General features: G+C 47.8%; 1 protein-coding gene across 1 annotated transcript; it reads right to left on the reverse strand.

Annotated features, from left to right (window-relative positions):
- Positions 1 to 577: 577 nt before the first annotated feature.
- Positions 578 to 25,820, reverse strand: LOC142493980 (epoxide hydrolase 1-like). Its single transcript, XM_075598806.1, has 9 exons — positions 25,420 to 25,820; positions 15,181 to 15,394; positions 14,717 to 14,897; positions 13,957 to 14,184; positions 6,536 to 6,665; positions 4,917 to 5,131; positions 3,499 to 3,607; positions 1,945 to 2,070; positions 578 to 1,177 (listed from the first exon to the last, which is right to left on the reverse strand). The coding sequence occupies exons 1-9, from the start codon at positions 25,446 to 25,448 to the stop codon at positions 976 to 978; spliced, it is 1,434 nt and encodes a 477-aa protein (XP_075454921.1). The 5' UTR covers positions 25,449 to 25,820; the 3' UTR covers positions 578 to 975.
- Positions 25,821 to 27,332: the final 1,512 nt, after the last annotated feature.

A 27,332-nucleotide genomic window follows, 5' to 3' on the forward strand; every position in this document is an offset into this window, starting at 1 on the left:
GCGGTAGCTATCACATACTGTATATCCTTATACTGTGAAAGAGGGGGCTTCACTCCCAATGTGCCTATGCAATTGCTTCTGATTTGGCAGTCATTTACTGTTTGATCAGTCCCATGAATAAGGAGCTAATTAGTATCCTTTATAGTGGACATCAGGACACAGTTCATCATCTGTCATTTTTACTGTTTATATTTAAACATACACATTGTAATTAATTATTGAGCAAGTGTAGACATACAGTATATTCTTTTATAACTATTAAATGTTAAGTTTTAATAGCCTTGGTGTGCACCTCTAGTCTGCTTCTTTTGGAGGCTAATTGGTTATTCCAGTTATCCTCTACCTTGATAATATATCAACTCAGCCCAGGTGGCACCCGTTGTCAATCTTGGCAATTAGGCACCATCATAGCCCATCTATTCATTCAATTTATTTCTGGTGAGCAGTGTGATCTATTTGTGTGTTACAATTTAACAGGATAATATGAGCAGTTGACTTACAGTACTGGAAAAGGTTCCTCACTAACCTTCATTAAATCGTGGAGTCAAGTAACATCCAAAAAATGTGTTGTCAAAGCTTTCAATTCTGCTGCAATTTAATGAAGTCGTGACAAGAATTGGCATACAGCAAAACATGGCTCCACCCCCTTCCAAATAAGAGATATCATTTATAAATGTGGATAGAACAAAGATTTGGGGGGGGGGGGGGGCGAGGGGGTAATTAATAATCAAATTGCACCAGATTTATCAAAGGAAAGAGTCCAATAGCTTTGAATAAGATTGCTTTTCTTTGATAAATCTGGTGCTGTTTTTTTGATGACGAGAGACTTTAGTACATAACCCCCATGACCTGGATTAAGCTTGTTGATGAGATGTATTACTGTGTTAGTGTTCCTACAGATATGTCTTTATTCATATTTCACACGTAAGTACAGAGAGACGAGCTTTGCATTTTATCCATGTCCTCTCTCTCCTCTCATATCTTCTCCACCCGGGACACGAAGTTCTGGACATCTCGGGCGAGCAGCTCAGGCTCCTCCAAGGCAGCAAAGTGGCCCCCAATTGGCATGTACGTGTAGGTGACGATGTTCCTGTACTTCTGCTTTGCCCATGTACGAGGGGCGTGCAACAACTCACAAGGGAAGGCGACCAGACCAGTGGGGACATACACCCCGATCCTGCAATACAAGGCACCCAGTTAGTGTAGGCAGCGTTCCCAAGCATGCTACAGCCCCTCCATACTTGGAGAAGACTACTCATCAGTCACCATCCCCAGTGGAGAATTAGTATAGCTAGGAGCTTATCCACTTCTATTACTCGTTCTGTATCTCGGGGACAGGAAGGGAGAGGTAGAATGTCCCTTATACAAAAAGTTTAATTCTTCTCAATCTTCTCACCACCTGACCCATAATCCGGTGGCCGCAGGTATATTTTTTTTTAAGATAGGTTACCAGGTTTATAAAAACAACAGGATACTTTGCTAGCAAAAAAATCACATACAGACGCATATACTCCAACTATCTACTCTGCAGCTTATTCTACATGTGAGTTGTAGAAGTGGTTTTCTGATAAGAGACTGAGGAAGGGGTAAGTGATACCAAATACAGTGCTATATACGGTATTCAATTATTACATATACGAACTGTACACTTTCTTTTTTAGTTAACTATATTTATGCCTTAGGCAAGTTAGGTAATCTCCCCGATACTTAAATAGATAAGCGCTTCCATAATCAGTGACAATAAGAAGATCGGATGGACGCGCAATATATAATAATCCTTTCAGTGATTCAGTCCACAAACACTATTCTCCCTAAGAAACTTTGAGGGCAGCCGTCAACCCCTAATATGTGGTTATTTATTACAGGTGCTCATATTTTAGGTGTGGGCTCCTCCCCTGTACCCCCCCCCCAACCTCCACTAAAACCCTCGCCGCCTCTATTTACTTGTCGTCTGGGGTTCGGTTGAAGTCCCGAGTGAAGTTCTCCTTGTAGAACCTCATGGAAGACGTGATGGATCCAGTCAGCCAGTAGATCATCACGTTGGTTAGAAGATCATCCATGGAGTATTTCCTATGGTTTGGATAACAACACCATGAGAATTGGCTGTAACAAGGCAAAGGTTCAAACAGGCGAGATTTTTATCTTAATAGAGGTTGTTTTTGTTTCAAATAAAAGTGTAATCGTGTCAACTAGGCTAGGGCATTATTGTCGTTCCATGAATAACCCGTCTTGTAATCCATTGCTCCTTTCTTGATAATTTCAAGCAGAAATCCTGCTTTTTTCCTTACACTTATAGAATTGAAGCAGGGGGTGTCCGGAGTGGAACCGTGTTAGTTTTAGCTCCGGGGACTGCCTGCTTCCCGAGATGCTTACCTCCGTAGGGGGTGTCGGTAACCGCTCCGGCTGTGTGTGGCAAACAATGGTGGGTAAAATGTCCCACGGCCAATAGGAAGCTGTGACGTCCTCCCTTATGGCTTCCTATTGGCCCACGTGACCAGGACCTTTAAACCCGGGGAGCTGCTACGGGCGCCCCCTACACAGGTAAGTATCTTCTGATGGTCCCCGGAGCTGAATCTAATCAGGTTCAGCTCTGGAGACCCCACTTCTCCTGCACTTCCACTCCCGTCATGTCCTAGTTTGAAGCTACTTCGGATCTCCCCATCTCTCCGCCGTTAAACAAGAAAAGTCACGTTCTTTTATGCCTCACATGAAACAATATCAGATTACACAAATATTTACACGTATTGGGGGGAGTTTACTAAAGACTCCCAGACGTAAAACTGCAGCACAATCAGTGTAACAGAATTACACAACAATTTTATATAAAGGAAACGTCACAGGGGGTGATACGTGAAGGCAAATTTGGGGAAAGATGTATTCAAATTGCGCGGCTTCCATCTGGCGTCTCGTTGCATCGATGACTCGAGGTCTTCGCTCCAAGATTTGTGACATGTGCCGCTGCTTGTGATGTGGGGAGCACCACCAAGAGGAGCCACGTCGCAGATTATAATGAGATGAATGAAGCTCTGCGTCTGTGTGTCACCTTTATCTTGCATTAAATAAAGGTACACCAGGTGTGCAGCGCTGCACCCCTCTCTGGGTAACAATGTGCCCCACATGTAGGAAACTCTGATATTTGACACCAATGCAAACAGAAAACGGAGCAAAGTATCAAAACAAACGTCTCTTTGCCCTTTTGTACATTGTACATCACCCCGGTATAGGGAGGAGGATCAGCATTGTGCTGCGGCTTTCTTTGTCTGGTGATTTCTGGGGATTTGTGTGAATTACAATTGGGCCGGTGCTAGAGCTTAATATTTTTTTTTACCAATTCCTGGCAATTTATTTGTTGATTGCAGGATACCGTTTGCCAAAATCGTTAGCGAGTCATGGTCACAACACAAACTAATTAGAACTATATTCTATGTGATAGTTGCATGGATTTAATGGTCTTTTTTGATATGCTCTTGTCTGCATTTTTTGCATGGGTAATCTGACCTCTCCAGGCCTCCGTCCTCAAGATTACGGAATGTATTATCTGTGCAGGTGGAGAACTTCTCCAGGATGTAAGCAGCAAGTCCAGCAGGAGAATCATTCAGAGCACTGCCTGGGGGGGGAGAGAGAGAGCACAGGGGAAACACTGCCCGGGGGGGGGGGGGGGGGGGGAGAGAGAGCACAGGGGAAACACTGCCTGGGGGGGAGAGAGAGAGAGAGCACAGGGGAAACACTGCCTGGGGAGAGAGAGCACAGGGGAAACACTGCCTGGGGAGAGAGAGCAGAGGGGGACACTGCCTGGGGAGAGAGAGAGCGCAGGGGGATACTGCCTGGGGGGGGGGGGGACAGGATAGTGCACAGGAAGCATGGGGTGGGGGACACTGCATGGGAAAGTCAACATTTTGCCACCTGGGGGGGAGAGAGAGAGCACAGGGGGATAATGCCTGGGGGAGAGAGAGAGAGCAGAGGGGTAACACTGCCTGGGGGGAGAGAGCACAGAGGGAACACTGCCTGGGTGGGGGGGGGGGGGAAGAGCACGGAAGGAACAATGCCTGGGGGGGAGAGAGAGAGCACAGGGGGAACCTGCCTGTGGGGTGGGGGGGGGGGGGAGAGAGCACAGGGGAAATACTGCATGGGGGAGAGAGAGAACACAGGCTCACAGGGGGAACACTGCCTGGAAGGGGGGGGGAGAGAGAGCACAGGGGAAACACTGCCTTGGGGGGGGGGGAGAGAGCACAGGGGAACACTGCCTGGGGGGAGAGAGAGAGCACAGGGGGACACTGCCTGGGGGGGGGGGAGAGAGAGAGAGCACAGGGGAAACTGCCCAGTGGGAGAGGGAGTGCCAGGGGACACTGCTCGGGGAGGAGAGAGAGGGAGCTCCAGGGGACACTGCCCGGGGAGGAGAGAGAGAGGGAGCGCAAAGGGATACTGCCTGCGGTGGGGGGGGGGGGGGGGGAGGGGAAGAGAGGAAGCATGGGGTGGGGGACACTGCCTGGGATAGGAAACATTTTGCCACCTTGACTTGGAAGAGGTAAGTACCCTGCATGCTCACTGTTGGTTTTGATCCAGTCAGGGACTTTCCCCTGAGAGTGGGCGAGAGGGGGCGAGAGGGGGCGAGGGTTTGTGTATCTATATACAGAATTCTAATGAGTGGAATGCAGGAGATCAGATGCACACTGTAAATGTATTCATGTATATTGGGAGTCCCATCTGCTCATCCTTTTGCCCCCAGTAGTGTGTTCCCTGGCTACAGAAGCCCGACAATGTAACAAGGTCGTGGAAAGTAGGTTCCCATAGCTGACGTGTAGACTACATGTGAGGACAGAGTTATAAGAAGTGGGGATTTTGAGAAGAAGTCTTTCCCCACATCTCTGAGCTGGAAGGGCACGGAGCCCCGTGTTACTGCATCGGGAATCTCTTACCTACGGTATCCGGTTTGGTGGCCTGGATGTGCAGGTATCCAGACTCCAGCAGGATCCCATATACATTCTTCTCAAAGTACGGATATATACGTCTCACATCCTCTCGGGTCAGGCCCACTAACCAGGGCACATAACGTCCGAGAAGCAGAGACATGAGCATCCCCAGACCGCCCTTTAAATTTATAATAAAGTTCAGATGGAGGCCCTTCACGGACCTGCAAAAAGCAAAAAGTAAGAGCCACATAAGATCCTATTTCTCTCTTGAAGAGGCAGCCTGCGCGGTAATTTAAAAATACAAAATCTTTTTTTTTTTATTAAATATATGCAGTCTTTGATTTGAAAACTAATTACCTAAGCTCCCCATCAATTCATTCTTCCGTGATCGATCAGCAAAGATCCCGCTTCCCAGGGTTCACTAAATGGCCGCCTTTCAGTTTCAAATCAATCTTTCAGTCAGTGTCACTCAGCAGCTACAATGTATTCTTATATTACTAAAGTAACATCATCTATTGTTACAGTTTGCAGCTCAAACTGCTAGTGTTAGGACGCGTGAATAGTTGGCGTGATGGCGCGATCGACAAAATCTTTCGATTTTGTCGCGCAACGTCCTGGTCACGTGCGCAGTTCAGCCAATGAGGGCGAACCGCTCACGTGACATCACGGGCACGCCAGCAAACATTGAATTGGAGGTGACCTTGGCCGCGTCTCCTCCTCCAGCCCCCGCGCGCCACGGATAGCCCGGGCTGCTGTCGCACACTTACTATGTACAACGCCTTACAAAGCTCTTGCACTGCTGGGGAGGTGGGCTAAAACCTGCCACAGAAATCAAAGGATACTCCGTATATTAAAACTCAAAAATGGCATTGAGTTCAATTGAAAAATAAACGAGTAAGTACTATCTAATACTGCAGAACTGATTTATTAAAGCACCGCATGTAGGATAGTGCAGGGATTGCTCATTTAAGGGGAAGGTTGGAACGTTACTGTAAGTGCATCTGAAAGGCAATAATACAGTACAGTGAGTCCTCGCTGATCCGACACAATGCGCCCCGCAAACCGCTGTCGGATAGCAGGTTGTCGGAAAGCGGGACCAATATTAACCAGTGGCGATTTCCGTCGGATACGCGAAACTTGATATTGCATTTTTTTTATTGCATTAGCCGCCGTTGGAAAATGCGTCCGACGGAAAGCGAAGCGTCGTAAAGCGAGGACTACCCGTAGTGCGGTATGTGTAAGGCTGCGTCCATGCTGGCGAAGACCGCGCGGCGCCATCACATTGCCTTAAGGCAATGATCGCGTCTATAGACTGCAGGAGGGGGCACGCGGTGCGCGAGGAATCAGGTCAATCTGATTCCTCGGCGCGACGGGCAGGTCATGTGAGCGGTTCGCCCAATGAGGGGGAACCAGCTCCGTGACGTCACAGACACGCCCTTAGATACGCCCCCATGGCGCGTCTACCTTGGCCACAAAACGCTCCCACTTAACGCGGGTGACGTCACTCGTGCGCACGCCTCCGCACGGTCTTCGTCTGTATGGACGCAGCCTAAGGATAAGTCAGACTCCCATAAGACACAGTGTATGCGGTTGTGTGTGTAAACATTTTGTTACCAGATACTCACTCAGGTTTCATCTGAGACAAGAGGGTGGCGATTAAGCTCCCCCAGTCTCCTCCCTGCAGGTAAAACTCCTTAAATCCCAGTCTGAGCATTAATTTGTAGAAGATCCGAGCGGCAGCAGCAGCATTAAACCCTGTTTGTGGGAAGAGACCCCGAGGTTTATCTGCGGTATTCAACCAATCCATCCATTTAACCAACCAACCATTCTTGCCATCCATCCAGCTGGCCAACAAACCACCCAATAAACTATTCTTTCATCCAACCAATCAGCCAGCCGGAAACCATCCATATGGGAACTAAACACCTGGGATTAGACACAAGAACAAGGTCACTTCTCTAATTGCACTCACTGCCCTGTCGCTAATATAGCCCTGGTTCCCCTTGAGCTCCCAGTGCCCCCCCTTACCTCCGTGGGTTGCGCGGTGGGCAGCGGAGGTGTGCACGTGCCCGCGGTGAGCGTCGGTAGTGGAGTAGGGACCACGCAGATAGGTGCAGGCGAGCGCATCGCCGGAGACTACCGGCAAAGGGCACCACCGTTTTGAATATGTTCGTGCATGCGCAGTGAGTCGCGCATGCGCAGGAAGGGCTGCAAGGCAGCCACTAGCCAGAGAGGGCTCCATGGGAACTACAGCCCCCAGCATGCACAGGGCTGCAGAATCAAGTGATACACAACAGCCAATAGGGCTGCAGCTTCCCCTGCAAAGAGAATATAGATACATTTGGCGCGTCTGACCATGCCAGTCGGAGCTGGGACAAGGAAGGGGTAGGTTGTGTGTGCAGGTGTCTGTGACTCCTGCACAAGGTCAGATACCCCCTATTAGGCCCCAGCTAGGCCCCGACTCCCACATAGCTTGTGGCTGCTATAGGGACTTGCCCATAGACAGGTACATTGGCCCGAGTAGCACTATCAGTATCAGGTACACAGTGACACACCGTAAGGTGACTGTAGCCTGCAGTCCAGAACCAGACCATCAGAGACCATCATAAGTGTGGGACCCTCCAGCTGGATACCACCCACCGCAGAGGCGGACTCAACGTTGACATTGATGGATCCTCTCTTATATAGCGTGCCCGGGTTTGGACACACCCCGGCAGGTACCCAACAAAGTGCACCAACTGACCTTCACACATTAGTGGCCAGCGCTGTACCACATATTGGGTGGCGGATTTGACCTTTTGGACACCGAGTTGGCTGGGTGCCCAAGGGCCCCTAGGTACTTTGGGGGAACAGTGACTGGGTCGTTGAAGGATTAACCAGGCCAATAATAAAGGTATAATGCCAGGCTGGTTAACCCTAAACCTTGTTGGGACTGAAGGGGTTAAATTGTATGGTCAAAATAATGCCATGTTTTCCCCTACACTATCTTTATTGTCCCTGTTTTGCAGCCATAGAAGTTAGCTGCAGTATTGTGAATGAATGGGAAATGTGCAAACTGTATTCGCGACACAAGGGGGAGCTTCTAGCACTGGGCCAAGCGCTAAATTGCATAAGTGTGCCTGCGAGTAAGTGGCTGCATCGAAGATGGGTATCAGTTTCTAGACCACAGACATCGAAACCGCAAAGTTAATTGAATAAGTGGTCTGCGGTTTAGCTGAAGTACCTGAGAGCTACAATGTATCCAGCCGTCTCGTTAGCCACTTAAGTTCAATTGGTGGCGCGCGTCTGCGGTTACCAATTAAAGCCAGCACGGATACATTGTATGCCGGCTTGTAACCCAGACCGATTATAGGTCAAACCGCAACCCACATCAGAGAGCCCATTCAATTAAGTGGATAACTTGCGCTAGGAAAGAGCTAGCACTCTAATTTTTGGAGTGCAGCTAGTTAACAAAGTACCATGAACATACATATGAGTTTTATATTTGTTGCACATACAGAAACTACATATAAAAATAAAACTGTATTCCAATGGTGTTTTAAATGTAAAGGTAGGAACCCCTTTCCTGCCAGCCCGGCAATGAATATATTAACATGCCCATATGTTATGGATGAATGAGCTGAGGGATTTTTTATCTCCGTACTTCAAAGGGCACCCTGCTAAATTGGTGCCCCAGTGTCTAGAGAAGTCCGGGAGTTGAAAAGCCTCAGAGACACAAGGTGTTAGGGTGGCCGAGATATTGCTAAGTATCAAATACCGGTGCAAAGTATGGGCACTTCACACTTAGTAGCCAAACCCCAGACTTACTGTCGCCAGGTAAGAGGTTGGGCCCGGTATGCTAAGCAGCTTAGGTGTCAGGTTGACGCATGCTCTTAGCAGATCGGGAAGCAACTTCTGCCCGTTGTAGGAAATCCTTGCAAGTTGAGGATAGGTGGGAAATGTTGTTCCCATGGGAGGATTGGCTGTGTATGTTAGGGATAGGGCTCTTAACCCTATAAGAATGCCTGCAGCCCAGTCCTAGTCAGATTCACCTGATTCAACCAAGAAACGTCCAAGTTCCAACGTCAGCGGTTCCGGAGTGTGAGGGGTTAACTACATCGTAACGAAGAATTGCACCCCTCTTACAGAATTCGTTTGAGCCGGGGATTCCCGAACAAATCCTGTAAGGACTTTACGAAATTATTCCTTTCGGCGAAGATATAGGGGTGGCAATTTTCGCTCCTAGCCAAGGATTGTCTCACGGCTGAAATCGCGCACCCACTTGCATGCGTGCAGGGGTGTCCGGAGACTTTGTTATTAAGTAATTCGTTCCGTGGACATTTGATTTAGTTTCCCAATCCCAGTAAGTGTTTTATCCAGTGTAATTGTGAAGATTGTGTGTGTTTGTCTGAAAAGAAATAAATTACAATTTATTTTGCCCTCCTTGTTGTGCTCAATCTAGAATCCCGGTATTAATGTGTTGGTAATAACTGGTCTACCGTGACACTGACTCCATTGAGAGAGAGTGGAGTATTGGGAAGTACGGCCGTGCGAGGCCAGGTGGGTAGGCCGTACTCTATTAGTGTAAATAGTAAAACTGTTCTGCTTTACAAAGTGTGTATTCTTATTGAGTCCTGTGACGGGGTCATTCTACACCATAGAATCCCGCACAGGTGGAGGCTCAGGCCTCCTGTGAGCCACAGGTAACGCACCACACACCGAAGCCGCCATATCTCCCAGGGGAAAGTGGGGGAAAGTTGCGCTACACTAAATTAGAGGTTGAAATTATGTTTTAAGTAAAAACAAAACGTTAATAATCTATATTAAAATAATGTAAAAAAAGAGATGAAAACAGAAAACCAGGAACATGATTCAAACCTGGTGTGGCAGAATACTACTATTATTACCTTATTGCAAAGTGGCAGATAAATTCCTGTGTTAGGGAGGCTGTCTCTTTTCTTGCAGTTTAACAGTAAATCTGTTCTGGAGGTATAATTATCAGACTGAGCTCTAGGACAGGGGAGCGCAACTTTTGCTGCTACTCCCCCCTGTCTGGCCTGCCCCAGGTGCTCGCGCCCACCCCCCCCCCCACTCCTACCTTGCAGCTGCGTCAAATGACGCGGGGGGGGTCATGTGACGTCACATCATGTGAACTGCGGCATCATTTGACACGTGTGTAACGTCACATGACCCTGCCGCGTTGCATTGGCGACGTGTCACCGCATCTGAATCATGGTAAGTGTGTTGTTGCAGAGACCTCACGCGATCCCCTGGCATTTAATTTAAATGCCTTGGTGAAATGCGCGGGGCCTCTGCAAACGCCCGCGCCCCCCCAGAAAAATCTCCCAGTTTGCGCACCCCTGCTCTAGGAGATAATTGTATGCAGCTCCCTTTGTGAATAAAGTTACTGTTACACAGATAATTAGTCTATAAATCTCTTACTGGATACTTGGTAATCTTTGAAGCCTGGCTTAAAGATGGGGAAACTCCAGTCCTCAAACGCCACCAACAGAGCAGGTTTAAAGGATATCTGTTCGGGATCCTCTCTGCATGTGCAGTGTCTCTGTTCTGGGGTAGCCATTGCTGCTCAGTTTGAGCTGCAACATTGTTGCTACAAATGTTGCCTTTCCCCCATAGTTTCTGCCAGTTGCCTTGGCAACCTCCCTATGCTAAAAACCTGAGTTGGTTTAGCCATCTTCCCCCTGCTATGTTTATTAATTGGCATAGCCCAGATCCTTTTCCTGCCTGGACAGGAAAGCGTGCTTTCTTTTACTATTAGCAGACAGTGAGTACATGCACCCTCCACTGTTCCCCTAGAAAAGGCATTCCTTTTTACCTTCTCCCCACAAATGTTACCTGCCTGTTATTTTACACACTCTGCATACCCCTGTAACAGTGAAGGGGTACCCAGGCCATTAATAAAGGTATTTAGCCCGGCTGGGTGCCCCTGAGCCTGGTTGGGAATTGTAGAGTGTCAGCTCTGCAACCCAGCAGGGGGGGTAATACTGCAACTGTATTCAAAATGCCTGTGTCTCTTCCCCCCCCCCCCCCCACCCCCCCAGGGATAAGGGGGCGAGAGTAAATGCTATGTATCAGCTGTATAAGCCAGGTAACATATTGAGTCATATTGTAAATGTGAAGTGTCAGCTCTGCAACTCACTGCTGGCTGCAAGCCTGTAAATGCATTAGAATTGTCTGTGTGTGTCCTGCTAGGAATAATGGGACCACACACATTATTACATTATTATAAGCTACATTGTTTGAGTGCAGTTATGTATTAGTTCCGAGTGTTGCAACCACAATGACCACATCATTATACTAAGCTACATTGTACGAGTGCGGGCACGGTTATGTATTAGTTCCGAGTGTTGCAACAATGTTTCACTGCCAAACCGCAAAGCGAAAAAAGGGTTTTAAAAACGCCAGCTGCTTTTTCACCCAGCGCAGACACAGGGTCTTAACTTAGTTTAGAAGTATGCCAGCACTGTGAAATGTGGTGTGAATGCTTGTGGGGTCCCAACAGTAAAGCAGTTATCTTTTCTTGTTATTAACTTTTAGAAAAAGTAGTGAATGACAGTCCCCCTCTTTTGGTGTATTAAAATTTTGAGAGGAAGGAAATTAACATTCAGACAGACAGGGCAGCGGATATATTGGGGATTCACAAGTACATTACATGACCGGCCATTCCGGCCAGTGAGTCATCCATAAACTTAAGTCAGATGACTCCAGAATGTCTAGGAAAGTCCAGACTTAAATAGGTACCGACACTTTAAAGTGTTAAGTGAAGGGAAGTAAATGTAAACAGGTTTGCCTGCAAAATGTCCAGGTAACATGTCGCCAGGGAAGTGGGCTTGGTTAGGTATGCTAAGTGGCTCAGGTGCGATGTTGGCGCATGACTGTAGCATACCTTGAAGCCTCTGCCCGGCTCGATGTATGGGTGAACCTTGCCAATAGGTGGGATGCGTTGTTTCCACTCAGGGATTGGCCGCACATTTTACCGATAGGACTTTGATGCTTTTAAAGGTCCTTGCAACCAATCGAGAGGTGTTCCATCTAAGTGTTCCATCATGTGAAGAGATATCGTGCGGTACAAAGACTATTCCATCGTAACTAAGGATTGTACCCTACTTCAGGAGTTCATTAGAACTAAGGATTTGCGAACGAATCCTGCAAGTACAGAACGAAAAGTTTACTTTCAGCGGAGAAACAGGGGTCGCATGCAGCCATAAGACTGTCGCACGGCACTATTTGCGAACCAACCCCGCTCCTGGGAATTGGTGCCTAAAGACTTTGTTCTTGGGAATTTCGTTCCATGGACATTTTATTTAGTTTTGCCCCATTCCAGTAAGTGTTAATTTGTATTATTTTGTATTTCAAGCTGTGTGTGTTTCTCATGTAAATAAATCACAATTTATTTTATCTCACATTTTGCTCAAAGGATCCGGGTATTTTTGTGTTAAAAGCATTGGTCTCCCGTTACAACCCCCTCCAATAAAAGTGACAGAAAATAGCAGGACTCTGTGTGCATTTAAAGGAGATGAGTTTAGCTACCTGATCCTACTCACTTGCCACAGTGCGCTTGGTCCAGAATAATATCCTTGCTTCAGCACAGGTCGCTCAGTCAATGCTGAAGCAGGGATATCCTAAAAACCTGACCTGTTGGTGGCCCTTGAGGACTGGATTTGCCCTCCACTGAGATATTTCTTGCCAAGTTCTCATAAGCAAGTGTTGCTTCCGTCTACAACTCTATTCTGTAAGCAGAGAGGAAGGACAGGAGGACAATGAAGGGTAAGTATGAGAGAATATATATATATATATACATACATACATACACACACACACGTAGCTGTGTCCCCCCGCCCCCCCCTTACCTCTGATGCGGGGAGGGGGGAGGCTGTTGCAACTGCCGGGCGTGCTGCAGAGAGGTGTCAGGTGCCACCGGAATGGCAGGCAGACTCGGCACAGGAGATTGCGGTTGCGAGCAGGGAGAGGGAGCTCCATAGCTCTGGAGTCTCCATGGTGCACCCGGCTAGCGGGGGCCGCCATGACAGATAGGCGCGCATGTGAAGAAGGGTCCTGACGTCCCGGTGGAAGCTCGCGCATGCGCAGGGGACTCAGAAGAGAGATGGCCATGTTGTATATAGCTCCGCAGGGCACTACATATCCCAGAATCCTCTGGGGTGGCCAGATCAGGGGGTGCAGCTCAGCCAATAGGGTAACCAGGATTCCACAGCAACAGTTTGCTACATTTGGCCCGCTTAGAGCATGAGGCATCAGTTGGAGCCAGGACAGACAAGGGGAAGGTAGTGTCTGAGTGTCAGTGGCACTCAGACTAGGCCAGATAATCCCCTTAGGTCCCAGATAGGCCCCAATCACATGTAGCTTGTGGCTGCTTCAGGGAAGGCCCATTAGATAGGGATGCTTCCCCATAGTACTGCTTAGTGTCAGGGACACAGTGAAGACGCCATGCGGTGATTGCGGCCTGCGGACTGGGATCAGACCACCCCGACAGTAATTATACCACCCCAGGCTCACAGTGGTGGAGGCTTGGTCCCTCTGTGAGCCATCAGGTAATGGCAGTACCGGTAGTCTCTTTAGTCAGGGGGAAAGAGGGCTACACATATATATATATATATCCCCAATCGTTAGCATTTGCATAACCCTTATGACTGTACTAATATACTACAGTTGTAATTAGCCCCCCCAGGTTGGAACATTTGGTGCTCTATTTGTATCGGAGACACCGCCGTTCTGAGCTAGTTGTCGCATGACCAGGCGGCGCCTGACCAGTGACGTCAGACGCTACGCACCAACGTATGTATCGCGTCACACAGAACGCTTCAAGGGACCCGGTTTATTCTAGGCTGTAGCAAGGGTGTCCTATTATCCGTCATCTAAAGACCTCACAACCAAGTATCCTCACACCTCCTCGTTTGTGTCTCCTGGTCTCTCACTTCATTGAATTCTCTCCGCCTGCCTCCTTGCTTCTCCTCCCCTTACTTCCCCTTCTCTCTATTCAACTTCTCACACCCTCCAACCTGAATTGTTGGACTTCTCCAGTTCTCACCCTTTTTGTGTGGGGCCTCAGAGAAGCCATATCCTGGGATAGATGGACAGATAACCTCAAAGGTAAGGTCGGGGTTCAGACCATGCTTGGCTGGCTCGGTCAGCATTGGGAGGATGCGGTAAAACTCGTAGAAGGACCCAGGCCAACCGTGAATCATAAGGAGAGGACGAGTCTTCTGCCCTGGGGCTAGATGTGGAGGCTTCACGTGGATAAAATGCACGTCCAACCCTGCAAAGGGCCACAATTATTATATAGTAAACTGGGGAGAAGCCAGTGCAACAGAAATACATCATATGTATCAGAGGAAAACTCCAATTACTATCAATGGGATTCCCTTTCTGGCTAAATATGTATATATATTTTAAAGACTTTAGTAAATAGGCTTGGATAGTGCCACAAATTTACACAGTTGTTATATACAATATCATTATAGTTTCTGATTGCCAGGAGATGGACGATTTAAGTCTTTTTTTGTGTGTAATTATTTTAAAATGATTAACGATGATATCCATTTGTTAGTATTATGTGTCGCAGATAGGAAATCACTATTTGTGGCCCGAAGTTGCTAAATGGTGTTCAGCGTTGATGCTTCTTTTGTCCCATTCACTTAAAAGCGTAGAACCGTTTATTAAATGTTAGCCTGAATATCCGACTAATTTTTTGTTCATTCCATAATCTGCATATTGGAGATTACATGATATAAGGTGTGCAAGTAAAAAGTAAGACACGTTCCAAATACCCGTTACTATTGTGGAATTACCTTCTATGGTGGTTTTGTAGTGGGGGTATTTGTTGAGGATTTCCACTTGCTTGGGCCAGTCAAACTGGTTCCTCCAGTAGGAGACGACCTTCCTGAGGTGCGTTGAGTTAAAGCCATAGTGGAACTTGGAGTCCTCCAGCGGTGAAGAGAAACGCGTACGATCCAGACGCTCGTACAGATCCTGAAATAACCCCAAATCAAACGTAACCGTGTCCCAGCAATATGATGCAATGACGTTATGCTGTAGCAGCATAATGTGACTCCAGCACGCTCACTATACGGAGGTTATAATAGTGCGCTCCCATAACACATTACAAACGGTCATTCCACGTAACCTGTGGCCCAGCTCAGACAATCCCGTTCCTAAATAGTAGGCTCAAGTATTCATTATTAAGGACCTATTCTCTATAATAGGGTCAGTATAATGCCGCTCTCTCAGGTGGGGGTGTTATAAATCTTGGTACCTGAAGGTCAGCATCGGACACCTCAATGCGGAAAGGTCGCAATCTCGTATCCTCGCTCTGCAGACGGAGTCTCTCTCCATGTCCCCACCACCCGTCTCCCATCTCAATGGTTTTCCTCTTCCTCCCACACAACATCCAGCAAACCAGGACACCCCCTACCCCGACTGCAGCTGGGACCAGGATACCCCCCGGCCAGCGCTCACTGATGGCCGACCTGTGGAGAGACACAGACGTGTCATATACATGGGGGGGTATAGAGGACAGATATGCCTAGTACACACAACAGTGACAGGTCATATAAATAGGAGGGGGATAAAGGACAGATATCCCTAGTACACACAGATAGCAGGGACAGGCTATATACATAGGGGCTGGGAGAACGGTAAGGAGGGCAGTTCAGACATCCGTATTAGACACAGTACTTATATCCCCAAAGTTACGTTAGAGCAGTGCTTGCCAACAGGGGGTTCAGCAACCCATAGGGGTTTGTGTGGTGTCTCCAAGGGGTTCTCCGACACAAAATCTCTAAGGCAGAGATCATACCGCATGCGAGGGCGCTTTCACGCGCCTAGTACAAATGGCAGGATCCTTAGGGGCTGCCCCTAGTGCACACACGATAGATAATGGTATCACTACTTTTTTTCATTTACAGACTGACAATTCCACTTAATCTATTTCTTTAATGTCTTCCTTTTTTGGGGGAGTATGTATGTACAGGTGCGCCGTTTGAGTATTCTAAAACTTGCCTTGGAAAATCTGGGGCAATCACCAACAAGACCCAGGTACATGCTGGGTACATGCTGGGTACATGCTGGGTATAGCATTAACACAGCAGGGGTCCCTGACAGTCCCATTCAGTTTGAATGGGACTGCCAGGGACCCCCGCTGTTAATCCGATGGGCCATTAGTCTGTCTGCAGAAATGCCACTGAAATGTTGCAGCATGTACCCAGCATGTACCCAGCATGTACCCAGCATGTACCCAGCATGTACCTGGCTCTTGTTGGTGTTTGCCCCAGATAAGTTTTAGAATACTCGTCGGCGCACCTGTATGTATAGCTTAGTGCCCCTTGCTACTTATTTCTCTGGCTCCAGCACTGGAAGTCCTGGAAAGGAGCAGGCAGTGTTGTGATTTTTTAATTTTTTTTTAAACATTTCTTTATTATCTGTGAGCACGGTTAAAACATACAATACAATGAGAAAAACATAGTGAACATTCAGGCAACCGTAAGCTCACAGCGTTTTATATTTTCTTACAAACTGTTGAGCTTTAAATGATAAAAAATAATGATGATGGGGAAGGGGAGGGGGGGGAAAGGGGATAGAGAGAAAGAAGAAAGAACGCGCTCTGCAGGCCCTCACATCTCGCCGAAAACGCCTCCACACCCAGCACCCTATAGTTCTTTTAGCCTAGCCCAAGACCTGTGTAACAGTGCAGTGGACACCCAGTCTGAATATCTAAAGGGGCCCATAACCTCTTTAAGTGTGTCGGGAGGCAGTGTGTCCGTAAAGGGTTTCCACTTACTCAGGAATTTATCTGTTCTTTTCATATTGTCTCCAAATGAGTCAAATTTTTCCCTCGTCATAACTGCGAACAGATCAGATTCTAATTGTCCAGTTGTTGGAGCGAATGGTTTTAGCAAGTTGACCAGAATCGGCTTGCGTGCCAAAAGGAGAATCAGTCCCGCCAGCTACGGCAAACTGACCGTCAAGGTCTTCCAGCCTTCCATATATCCCAATAACATTGGTTTAAAGTCACGGGGAAGCTTTGTTTTTAGCAGTTTGTGTAGAAACCTTAAGGTTTTATTCCAGAATCTCTTTATTTTTCTGCAGTACCACAGGCAATGTGAGATATTGGTGCTGGTACTGCCGGATTTTTTACACCCAATTGGAGAAATGTGTTGAATTTTGTTTAGTTGTGCTGGGGTTAGGAATGCGCGGTTCAATATCTTAATCTGCAGTTCCCTCAAATGTGCATCCAGAGTAATGGAACGGACACTCCCGAAGCCTCTGACCAGGACCTCTTGATCTATCAGATCAGGGAAGTTCACCTGCCACTTAACCAATAAAAGACTCCAGAGACCACAGTACGGGTCGCTATAAGGGCGGTATAGATACGTTTAGATGTAAAACCCGTTTTAATGGGGATCTCAAGACCTGACGCCAAGGCATTGTGTTCTAATAGGGATGGATGTTCCCTCATCAAGGAAGTCACATAAAGTCTTAACTGTAAGTAGGCAAAGAAGTATTTATTTAGTAATTGATATCTTTATCGGAGTTGTTGGAAAGTTGGGACAATGTGTTGTCCTGTGTTAAAACAGTCTGCGACATGAACAAGTCCTCTACTGGCCCAAGTCCTGAAAACTGTGGTCTCTTGGGCTGCCGCAAAGTCTGAGTTCCCTACAATTGGTAACAACCTGGATACTCTCAGTGGTAGTTTAAAATATTTTCTTACTTTACGCCAGGCTCTTACAGTATCTCCAAACATAATGCCATTCAGAATGTTATTTACATTATCCTTAACCTGTAGGAAGGGCAGGAATCCCAGGGAGTGTGGGAGAGCAGGAATCCCAGGGAGTGTGGGAGAGCAGGAATCCCAGGGAGTGTGGGAGAGCAGGAATCCCAGAGAGTGTGGGAGAGCAGGAATCCCAGAGAGTGTGGGAGAGCAGGAATCCCAGAGAGTGTGGGAGAGCAGGAATCCCAGGGAGTGTGGGAGAGCAGGAATCCCATGGAGTGTGGGAGAGCAGGAATCCCAGAGAGTGTGGGAGAGCAGGAATCCCAGAAAGTGTGGGAGAGCAGGAATCCCAGAGAGTGTGGGAGAGCAGGAATCCCAGGGAGTGTGGGAGAGCAGGAATCCCAGAGAGTGTGGGAGAGCAGGAATCCCAGAGAGTGTGGGAGAGAGCAGGAATCCCAGGGAGTGTGGGAGAGCAGGAATCCCATGGAGTGTGGGAGAGCAGGAATCCCAGAGAGTGTGGGAGAGCAGGAATCCCAGAAAGTGTGGGAGAGCAGGAATCCCAGGGAGTGTGGGAGAGCAGGAATCCCAGGGAGTGTGGGAGAGCAGGAATCCCAGGGAGTGTGGGAGAGCAGGAATCCCAGAGAGTGTGGGAGAGCAGGAATCCCAGAAAGTGTGGGAGAGCAGGAATCCCAGGGAGTGTGGGAGAGCAGGAATCCCAGAGAGTATGGGAGAGCAGGAATCCCAGAGAGTGTGGGAGAGCAGGAATCCCAGAGAGTGTGGGAGAGCAGGAATCCCAGAGAGTGTGGGAGAGCAGGAACCCCAGGGATTGTGGGAGGGCAGGAACCCCGGGGAGTGTGGGAGAGCAGGAACCCCAGGGAGTGTGGGAGAGCAGGAATCCCAGGGAGTGTGGGAGAGCAGGAATCCCAGGAAGTGTGGGAGAGCCAGCTGTCCCTCTATTCCAGAATTCACAAACTCGGCCTTGTCAAGTAGCCAATCCCTAATGTACCTAGTCAGCGCCACCACGTTAAACGCTCCCACATCGGGGAGGGTCAGACCCCCTGTTCTCTATCGGTCTGCAGCCTTTGTAGACTGATCCTGTGTTTTTTGTCGTTCCAAATTAAATTGGAAAAAACTCTATGTACAGTATCTTTGTGATATCTTTTTTCCTTATAAGCAGGGGAAGTGTCTGAATTAAGTACAGAAGTTTCGGGAAAGAAACCATCTTAATTAAAGCAATCCTACCAGACATAGTTAATGGTGGATTCATCCATCCTGCCAACTCTGTCAATTTTGTTTATGATGGGAATATAATTCAGCTCATATAGCTCTGTAGGTTCAGGGGAAACTGAATACCCGGATACTTAGTGGAATCCTTAGCGACTTTAAATGGTGTTGGTGGGCCAATGAAATCTAGAGTTCCCCTCCTCAGCCAGAGAACCTCAGATTTTGTCAAATTTATTTTATAGTCTGAAAAAGTTTGATAGTTGTCAATAATTTGCATTATTAGCGGTAACTGATTAGCTGGATCTGCACAGAAAAAAAAGCAAATCGTCTGCATATAAAGCCAATTTTATTATTTGGTTCCCAATTTGTAACCCTTTAATTGATTCTCTCAAAGCGATAGCCAGAGGTTAAATAGCCATATAAAATAGCAATGGTGAAAGTGGTCAACCCTGTCTGGTCCCTCTATAGAGTTTGAATGGTCCGATGATTTACCGCTGAAAGAGATTGAGGCACTTGATTGGGCATAGATAGTTTTAAGGGATTCTGTAAAATTCCCTCTGAGCCCGAACCTCTCTAGGTTCTGAAACAGGTGAGGCCATGTTATCATATCGAACACTTTCTCCGCATCCAGGCTGAGAGCACAGACCAAGCCGTGGTCGTCTGGGGCAGAGGAAGGTCCATTGGCCTCTCCATAATATTGAATGGCCGTCAATAGTTTCCGTATATTTGTGACTGAATGTCTACCCATCACAAAGCCAGTTTGGTCTGGGTGAATCACCTCAGGGAGAAACTGTTTAATTCTGTTTGCTAGAATTTTGGTGAATATTTTGTAGTCAAGATTAAGGAGGGAAATTTTTCGGTAGGAAGCCGGCTCTTCCAGGTCTCTGTATCTTTTTTTGGGATTAGTTTGATTACCGCTGAACCAAAACCCAGGGGGCTTTCTCAAAGTGACATTATTCGATCATATACCTCTACCAGATGTGGTGTTATTTCTACGGTCATATGTTTAAAATATTCGTCTGAGTAACATCAGGTTAAGTGTTTTAAGCTGTTTAATGGCTCTAGAGACTTCTTCTGTGGTGATGGGGCTGTTTAGAATATTGTTTTGAGCTCTCTGACAGCTGAGGGATCCGCAAATCTCTCCAGAATCTATCCTGCTGATCTAGGTTAATATCTGGATGATTATATAGGTCTGCATAGAATTTATGCAAGATATCTGCTATTTTTACAAGTGTGCCTAGTCCCAGTCTGGTCTCTCAAGGCCGCTATATGACATGTAGAGCGATTATTTGCTACTAAGTTAGCTGGCATTTTCCCAGCTTTGTTTCCGTAATGCATGAATTTTGCATTTCTATCACTTTGATTCAGCAGTTCTCTTTCATGTAGTAATACCTCCAGCTCCATTTTTTCACCAAATACTCCTCCTTGTTTTGAGGAGTTGGTGATTCTTTGAATTTAGATTATGTTTCAGTTAATTTTTGGTTACAATAAAGATATTTTTCGTTGTGTTTTTTCTCTGGTAAGAGACGTACGATATTATGTCCCCTCTTTGGACTACTTTAGCTGTTTCCCAAAACAAAAAGGGGTCTCCTATAGGTTCTGCGTTATTTTCTTTGATTTGTGCCTATTTATTATGGACTGCAGCTCCAAAGCTGTCCTGAGCTAACAATTTGGAGGGGAACGACCATGTTCCCTGGACCATCGTATCAGGGTCCAACTGTATTTGGAGCCCTATGGGGGAGTGGTCTGAAATACAGGCATTATATATCTTAGCTTTGGATATTTTCTGGAAAAGAGGGGACGAGTCCAACAGGTAATCAATGCGTGACATTGAATTATGTGCACGCGAAACACAGGTATAATCCCTCTCTAATGGATAGAGCAGTCTCCAGGGGTCTACAAGATTCAATTTCTTTTTAAGAAATGTAATGTCTGACTGGCTTTTGATCTTATATTGTGTCCTTTAAGATTTGGTTGTAGAAGATGTTGACCTATCCAATATTGGGTCTTCTACTATATTAAAATCTCCCCCTGTTATGATTTGGTGATCCGTGGCTAGGGGTGCTACGTTACCTAAGAGGGAAGTGAAAAAGGTTCTGTCATGAACTGTTGGCGCATATATGTTTGTCAGAGAAGTCTTAATCCCTCCCTAATTTTCCCGAAATAATTATGAATCTACCCTCAGGGTCATACAGCTGATTTTCCAGTTGGAATGGGACCCCCTTCCCAATGAGGATGGCGACCCCTCTCTTTTTACTGTTGTAGTGTGAGGAAAAACACGACTGGACCCAGCCCTGTTTCAGTTTGTCATGTTCCGTCTGTGTCCGGTGTGTTTCCTGTAACAAGGCTATGTCTGTACCTAACCTCTTTAGGTGATTAAGTATCTGTCTGCGCTCCATCAGGGAGTTAATACCACCCACGTTCCAGGAAGTTATCTTTGGCCTCTTATCTGGTACAGAAGAATACCTCGTGATAGGAACCTTTCTGTGATTGATTGAGATATAGATATGTGGATCTGCAGCACCTGCGAGTCGAGGAGAGAGAGGGGAAGAGAGCAGAGAAAAGGAGGATAATGGAAAAACAGAGGGGAAAAGGCAACCAACACAATAAAGAGAACAAATGTAGATAACAAACCATGTCATATACTAAGCATGTTAACTCAGACTGTGGCTGCTACCTGGAGACCTGGGAGTCTCCCCGCCTATCCCAGCCATCTTAAAGCTAGTCAGAACCAATCTACTCAACAGGTCTACACATCGTTAATATACGTTCTTAATCTAAGGCTACATAACAGTGTTATATTCAAGAACATTAGGCAGTGTGACCACTGCCCACCAGCAAAAGGGAAGTATACAGAGCCCACAGGAGCCCAGGGGTATCAATGTGTCCTTCAAGAATTCGGTTCCATAGCCGTGTTTTGCGTTTCATGAATCAAATGCTCCGCCTCCTCTGGTGAATCAAAGGATTAAACCCCATCATCTCGGAAAACTTTGAGGATCGCTGGGTATATTAGGGTGAACTTGATTCCCCTTTTGAAAAGAGCAGAACAAATAGGAGTGAACTCCCTCTTCTCTTACTGAGATCTACTGAAAAGTCCTGAAAGAGGAAAATTTTGTTTCCGTTAAACAAGAGTTCACGGGTTTTTCTATAGGCTGTCAGCATGGCCACCTTATCCTGAAAGTCCAGCATCTTAATCAGTACCGGTCTGGGTCTTGCAGTATTGGAGCGGTTATCTCTTTCACGCCCAACCTGTGTGCTCTCTCGATTTTGAATGGGATGTGCTGGTCGTCCATCTTTAAAAGTCTGGGGAGCTCCTCTGAGGCGAATGCCAGGAGATCTGTTGTATTGACCTCCTCAGAGATGCCTACAATTCTTATGTTGTTTCTCCTTGACCTGTTCTCCAAGTCATCTATCTTGATGGTCAATTTGGAGTTTTGTCTCTTTAGCTCGTCCATGAGCAGCATATGGGAGGTAGTTTGGTCCTCTATGTCTGAGACTCTTATTTCAACATTATTGATTCTAGATGTGTGGTCATTGATTTCCTTTGTTATTGTGACAATCTCTCCTTTAAACTCTGTAAACCTCTGGTTGATAGTTCTGGTCATCTCACCCTTGACCTCTGCGAACAGCCTGTTCATATTAGTGACCGTCTGTTCCCTGAACTGTGCAAACTGCTTGGCCGCATTAGTGGCTATCTCTTCCCTGAGCTCTGCAAACAGCCTCCTCATATCAGCGCTGTTCTGCCTCATATTAGAATCAGTGGTCTGTGTGATGGATTCATATGTCTCTGCAAACTTTGATTTGTCCAGCTGGTCTGGTTCCAGTTCAGAGGTACAGGTGGGGTCAGTGGATTTTGCTGTGTCTTTTTTTTCTCTCTTTCGCTGCTCTTTGAGCCTTTTGCGACATATTGGTGCCCAGCGGGGAAAGAAATCTTTCCATATGAAAGTGAAGAGTAAACTAGCAAGCCTTTTAGGGGTTAAAAATCCAAAGGATGTGTGCAGTGACTTGTTTAGCTGTCACATTCTGAGTAGATGAGAATTTACATTTGTGCTTTGCTGGCAATAGGGAGCGGGGGAGACATGTGCCCTCACCTTACATATTAATTTCTCTGTCCATTAAGCCATCGTTCAGCTGCCCGGTCAGAAAAGAGTGAAAATGCAGCTGTGCCTGCTGTGTTTTTGTGAGAAAGTCTTTGTACTATAGGAGTAATGTTATAGTTGTGTCCGGGCCTTTAAGTGGGACTCCTCCTTTGGCCTGCAGTGCTCTGTGGTATATATGCAGCTCCCTTTACATGCAGCAGGCCTCTCAGGGCCCTGTGATGAGATCAGACCTCTCAGGGCCCAGTGATGGGATCAGGCCTCTCAGGGCCCTGTGATGGGATCAGGCCTCTCAGGGCCCTGTGATGGGAGCAGGCCTCTCAGGGCCCTGTGATGGGAGCAGGCCTCTCAGGGCCCTGTGATGGGATCAGGCCTCTCAGGGCCCTGTGATGGGATCAGGCCTCTCAGGGCCCTGTGATGGGATCAGGCCTCTCAGGGCCCTGTGATGGGATCAGGCCTCTCAGGGCCCTGTGATGGGATCAGGCCTCTCAGGGCCCTGTGATGGATCAGGCCTCTCAGGGCCCTGTGATGGGATCAGGCCTCTCAGGGCCCTGTGATGGGATCAGGCCTCTCAGGGCCTTGTGATGGGATCAGGTCTCTCAGGGCCTTGTGATGGGATCAGGCCTCTCAGGGCCTTGTGATGGGATTAGGCCTCTCACTCACCTCCCAGCAGCCGCACGCAGCCAGTGACGCTCCCAGCGATGTCTCCTCTCAGTCCCCCTGTTCCCAGGCCACGCTGCTGGCACTCCTCCCGCCGCGGCACGGCTACCGGAGCTCACGCGTGGACGCGACCAGCGCCGTTCCCCCAATCACTCAGCTCCCAGCAGCAGGTAGGGGAGATGGACCCTCTGACTGTGTCAGGGATGTGTTAATGCAGTAAGGGAGCCTCTGCCTTACCCCTGGAGTTAGGCCTCATGGGATGTCAGGCCTCAGCCTCTTTATACTATATTTCTCTGGGACTTCCCGGGCGAGGGGTCACAGTGACAATATACCCCTCGTTGTAGAGCCCCCGGTCTGGGCTAGCCACCGCTATGTTTCTTTTAGCTTTTTAAGCCAATTCGTGCTGGGATGGCAGCAGATTCTGCAAAGGCCAAGATGGAGCTCTAGGTGCAAGCGGCCATTCTTGGATAACCGTAACAAGGAAGTCCAGGCAGTGTTGGGGTTAAATCCCTAATAACATGGTTCAGCATGTGTATTCACCATGGGGTAGATAATTTGTTGTGGCCTCTAGCTGCTAGCTGGGACCGTTGGAGCATGTGACCATGGGGGTGGGTTTCTTTAGGGGTGCTGCCCTCTGACCAGGCCTAAGGAGTAGGACCCTCCCCTGTTGTATAAAACACGGCATCCATCTAAATGTTAGTGTGTTCTGTTCCAGATAGCCTCTCCTCAGGGAGGTGGCTGGATTCCCCTTACCCCATCAGGGGTTAAGGGAGCTGAGGATAGGTTCTTGGGGCCTCAAGCTCCTAGGGCTGATTCCAGGGAAGGGTCCTGCGAGCTATGGTCTGACCCAGGAAAGATGCGTGCAAGCTGCGAGGTTTAGGTTAGTGACGTGCCTATGCTCTGTACCTCTCTTGTATGGGAGATGAGCTGTAAACACCGGCAATAAAGAACCAAGTTGTGCCATCCCTATCGTGTGCTTTATGTGAGGAGAATTGCCAGTGGGGGTTACCCCTCTTCCTAATAGGGTCCCTGCAGGACGGAGGCGCTGCACTACAAAGAGAGAACGTCACTAAAAGCCTGACCTGTTCTTACTCCCAAACACCACCAGCGGAGACTCCGCCTTCTGTAAACCTACAGGTGAGCACCATCACACCGGTAACACAAGGACGTTACCTAGGACTACCAGATCTCCCTTGGGGGGGAGCGTGTTACATATATCTTTATTTATATAGCGCCAGCCAGGTACATAGCGCTGTACAGCAGTAATACATGTGACATAATATTCTAACACATAATGGGAATAAGCGCTTCAGGTATTAAACAATAGGAAAAGGAGTTCCTGCCCCGAAGAGATTACAATCTAAGTATAAATAATACATCTGAGTATAATTAACCTATAATGAGATGCAGAGAGTTTTGTCCCATGTGTAACAGGAGTATAATTTACTCTTTTAATACTCTAATACTTCAACCACTGCCCAAGGGCAAATACACCAGATTTATAAACAACCCATCGCTAAATCCTGTGCTGCCCTTTGCACACGTTCTGCAGATGAGAGATTTTGATGGATTAACCCCCTCTAATCTCTATCAATCCAGACACACAAAGGCGTCTATTTAATAAAGTGTAAATCTGAGCAGATCCCGTGCAGAACCCGTGCAGAACCCGTGCAGGACCAGCCCCAGAAGTATACAGAAAACAAGGATTGCTGCTGAGTTCGGGGTTTCCCTTAGATGAATCCGACACAACATGTTTCGCTGCCGGGAGATTTTAATAAATAATCCCTGCAGGATCTCACTATACCTGCCATTCTCCAGAATCTGTCTCCACATGTCTCCCTGCTCGGTCTGTCCCGGTGCAACCCTGGGAGAGGAAGGACTCACGATGCACCGCCTCCCTGCTCGGTCTGTCCCGGTGCAACCCTGGGAGAGGAAGGACTCACGATGCACCGTCTCCCTGCTCGGCCTGTCCCGGTGCAACCCTGGGAGAGGTGGGACTCACGATGCACCGTCTCCCTGCTTGGTCTGTCCCGGTGCACCCCTGGGAGAGGAGGGACTCACGATGCACCGTCTCCCTGCTCGGCCTGTCCCGGTGCAACCCTGGGAGAGGAGGGACTCACGATGCACCGTCTCCCTGCTCGGTCTGTCCCGGTGCACCCCTGGGAGAGGAGGGACTCACACTGCACCTCCTCTGGGTTACACAGAAAAGACAATAACCACCTGAGCCAAAACGCCTCCCCCTCAGGGAAAAACAGGGAACGCTATAATAAACACTCTGTACAGCAGAGATACACCCACAGGCGCGCAGTGAATTTATATTTGTTATGCACTCACACAAGCCGGTATGAGTTGACCTCATTTAATGCTAGTTTCTTTCCCCCGTGTCCTGCTTTTTAAAAAAAATTAAAAAAATGTTTTTTAGTGTTAAAAACGTAATGTTTGAAATGCGCGTATCTCCTGCGCAGAGCACCTGGTGTAAAAAATGAAAACAGCGTTGGAAAGGGCAAGATCGCCTAAATCAAGACGCAAATAATACGGGAGCCCTGACGTGAACACGACCTCAGAGCCCGCGATGTCACTCCCCCAACACCCCATGAACATACCCCATAACACATACAAGGTTTGGAGGTATCAACGCCCGCGGTTCTTATTAAACGGAAGGAACGTCAACTCCCAAAACTGCCAGCGCTCCACCAGTGGCCCTTCACCAGCGGCCCTCCAGCAGGCCCTCCAACCAATCAAGCCAGGCGCCGCCCTGGCTGCTCCGATGAATTATAATCAGCTGTGAGAAGGAGCTCCGGGTACTCACCGCGCAGTGAGCCCTGCCCATACACCAGTAAATGCCACCATATGGCGATACTGCACCACCAGAGCCCCGCCTGCCAAGGTTAACCCGCTCTCAACCCAGAGACAGTCACAACCACTAGGGCAATTTAATTAGGGGGTAACCAGGCTTCAAATAAAGGTTAAGCCCATTCATGATTACCCCTGACCCGTATATAAGGGTAAAAGAGAGTTAGCTCTTGGACCCAGTTACCTTTCATTGTATCTTTCAATGCATCACCTGTAATAAAAAGTATTTTTTGTGTTTTTTATCTTTCTGGGCATGCCAGAGAGCAGGGATTGCTAGGGCATGAGTTTCAAGGGGGTTTTTGCAGAGGAATTGTTGTCAGAATGTGCTAGGTAGTTGGGGTCCGGAGTTGTCGTTCCCCTAAAAATGTACCCAGGAATCTTGCGGGGTCTTATGATATGAAGAGCAACTCGTAGATTGCGAGCTCTCAAAACAAGTAGTGACTTACACAAGTTACACAAAGCAGAAAAAGCGCAGGTTCTCTCTGTCACTTAGTTTAGTGCCACCGGGCAAAGATGGACAAACGGTCAGGTGGCTATCGGACCTGGGACCATCCACGAATTGTAACCCGGTGTGAGGGATATGGATTACTGACCGCAGGTCAGGCAAAGACAATGCTGGAGGTGGATCTCGAGAGGCATGAGGCGAGCATTGAGAAATAGAACGTACCATATAAATATGCTTAAGGAGTATTTTGAACAGAGTGTGGCATCAGTGATGGCTATCTGTAGCCCACTGATGGGGGACCCGGCGAGCAATGCTCTGCCTGACCTCCTAGGGGAATCTAGGCAGGGGGGCACTGTAGAGCCGGTAGAAATAGGGTCTCAGCTCAGTGCACAGCAGAGAGCACTGGCAAAGCATATGCT

The sequence above is a fragment of the Ascaphus truei genome, chromosome 4, assembly GCF_040206685.1.
Source record: "Ascaphus truei isolate aAscTru1 chromosome 4, aAscTru1.hap1, whole genome shotgun sequence".
Classification (NCBI taxonomy): Eukaryota; Metazoa; Chordata; class Amphibia; order Anura; family Ascaphidae; genus Ascaphus; species Ascaphus truei.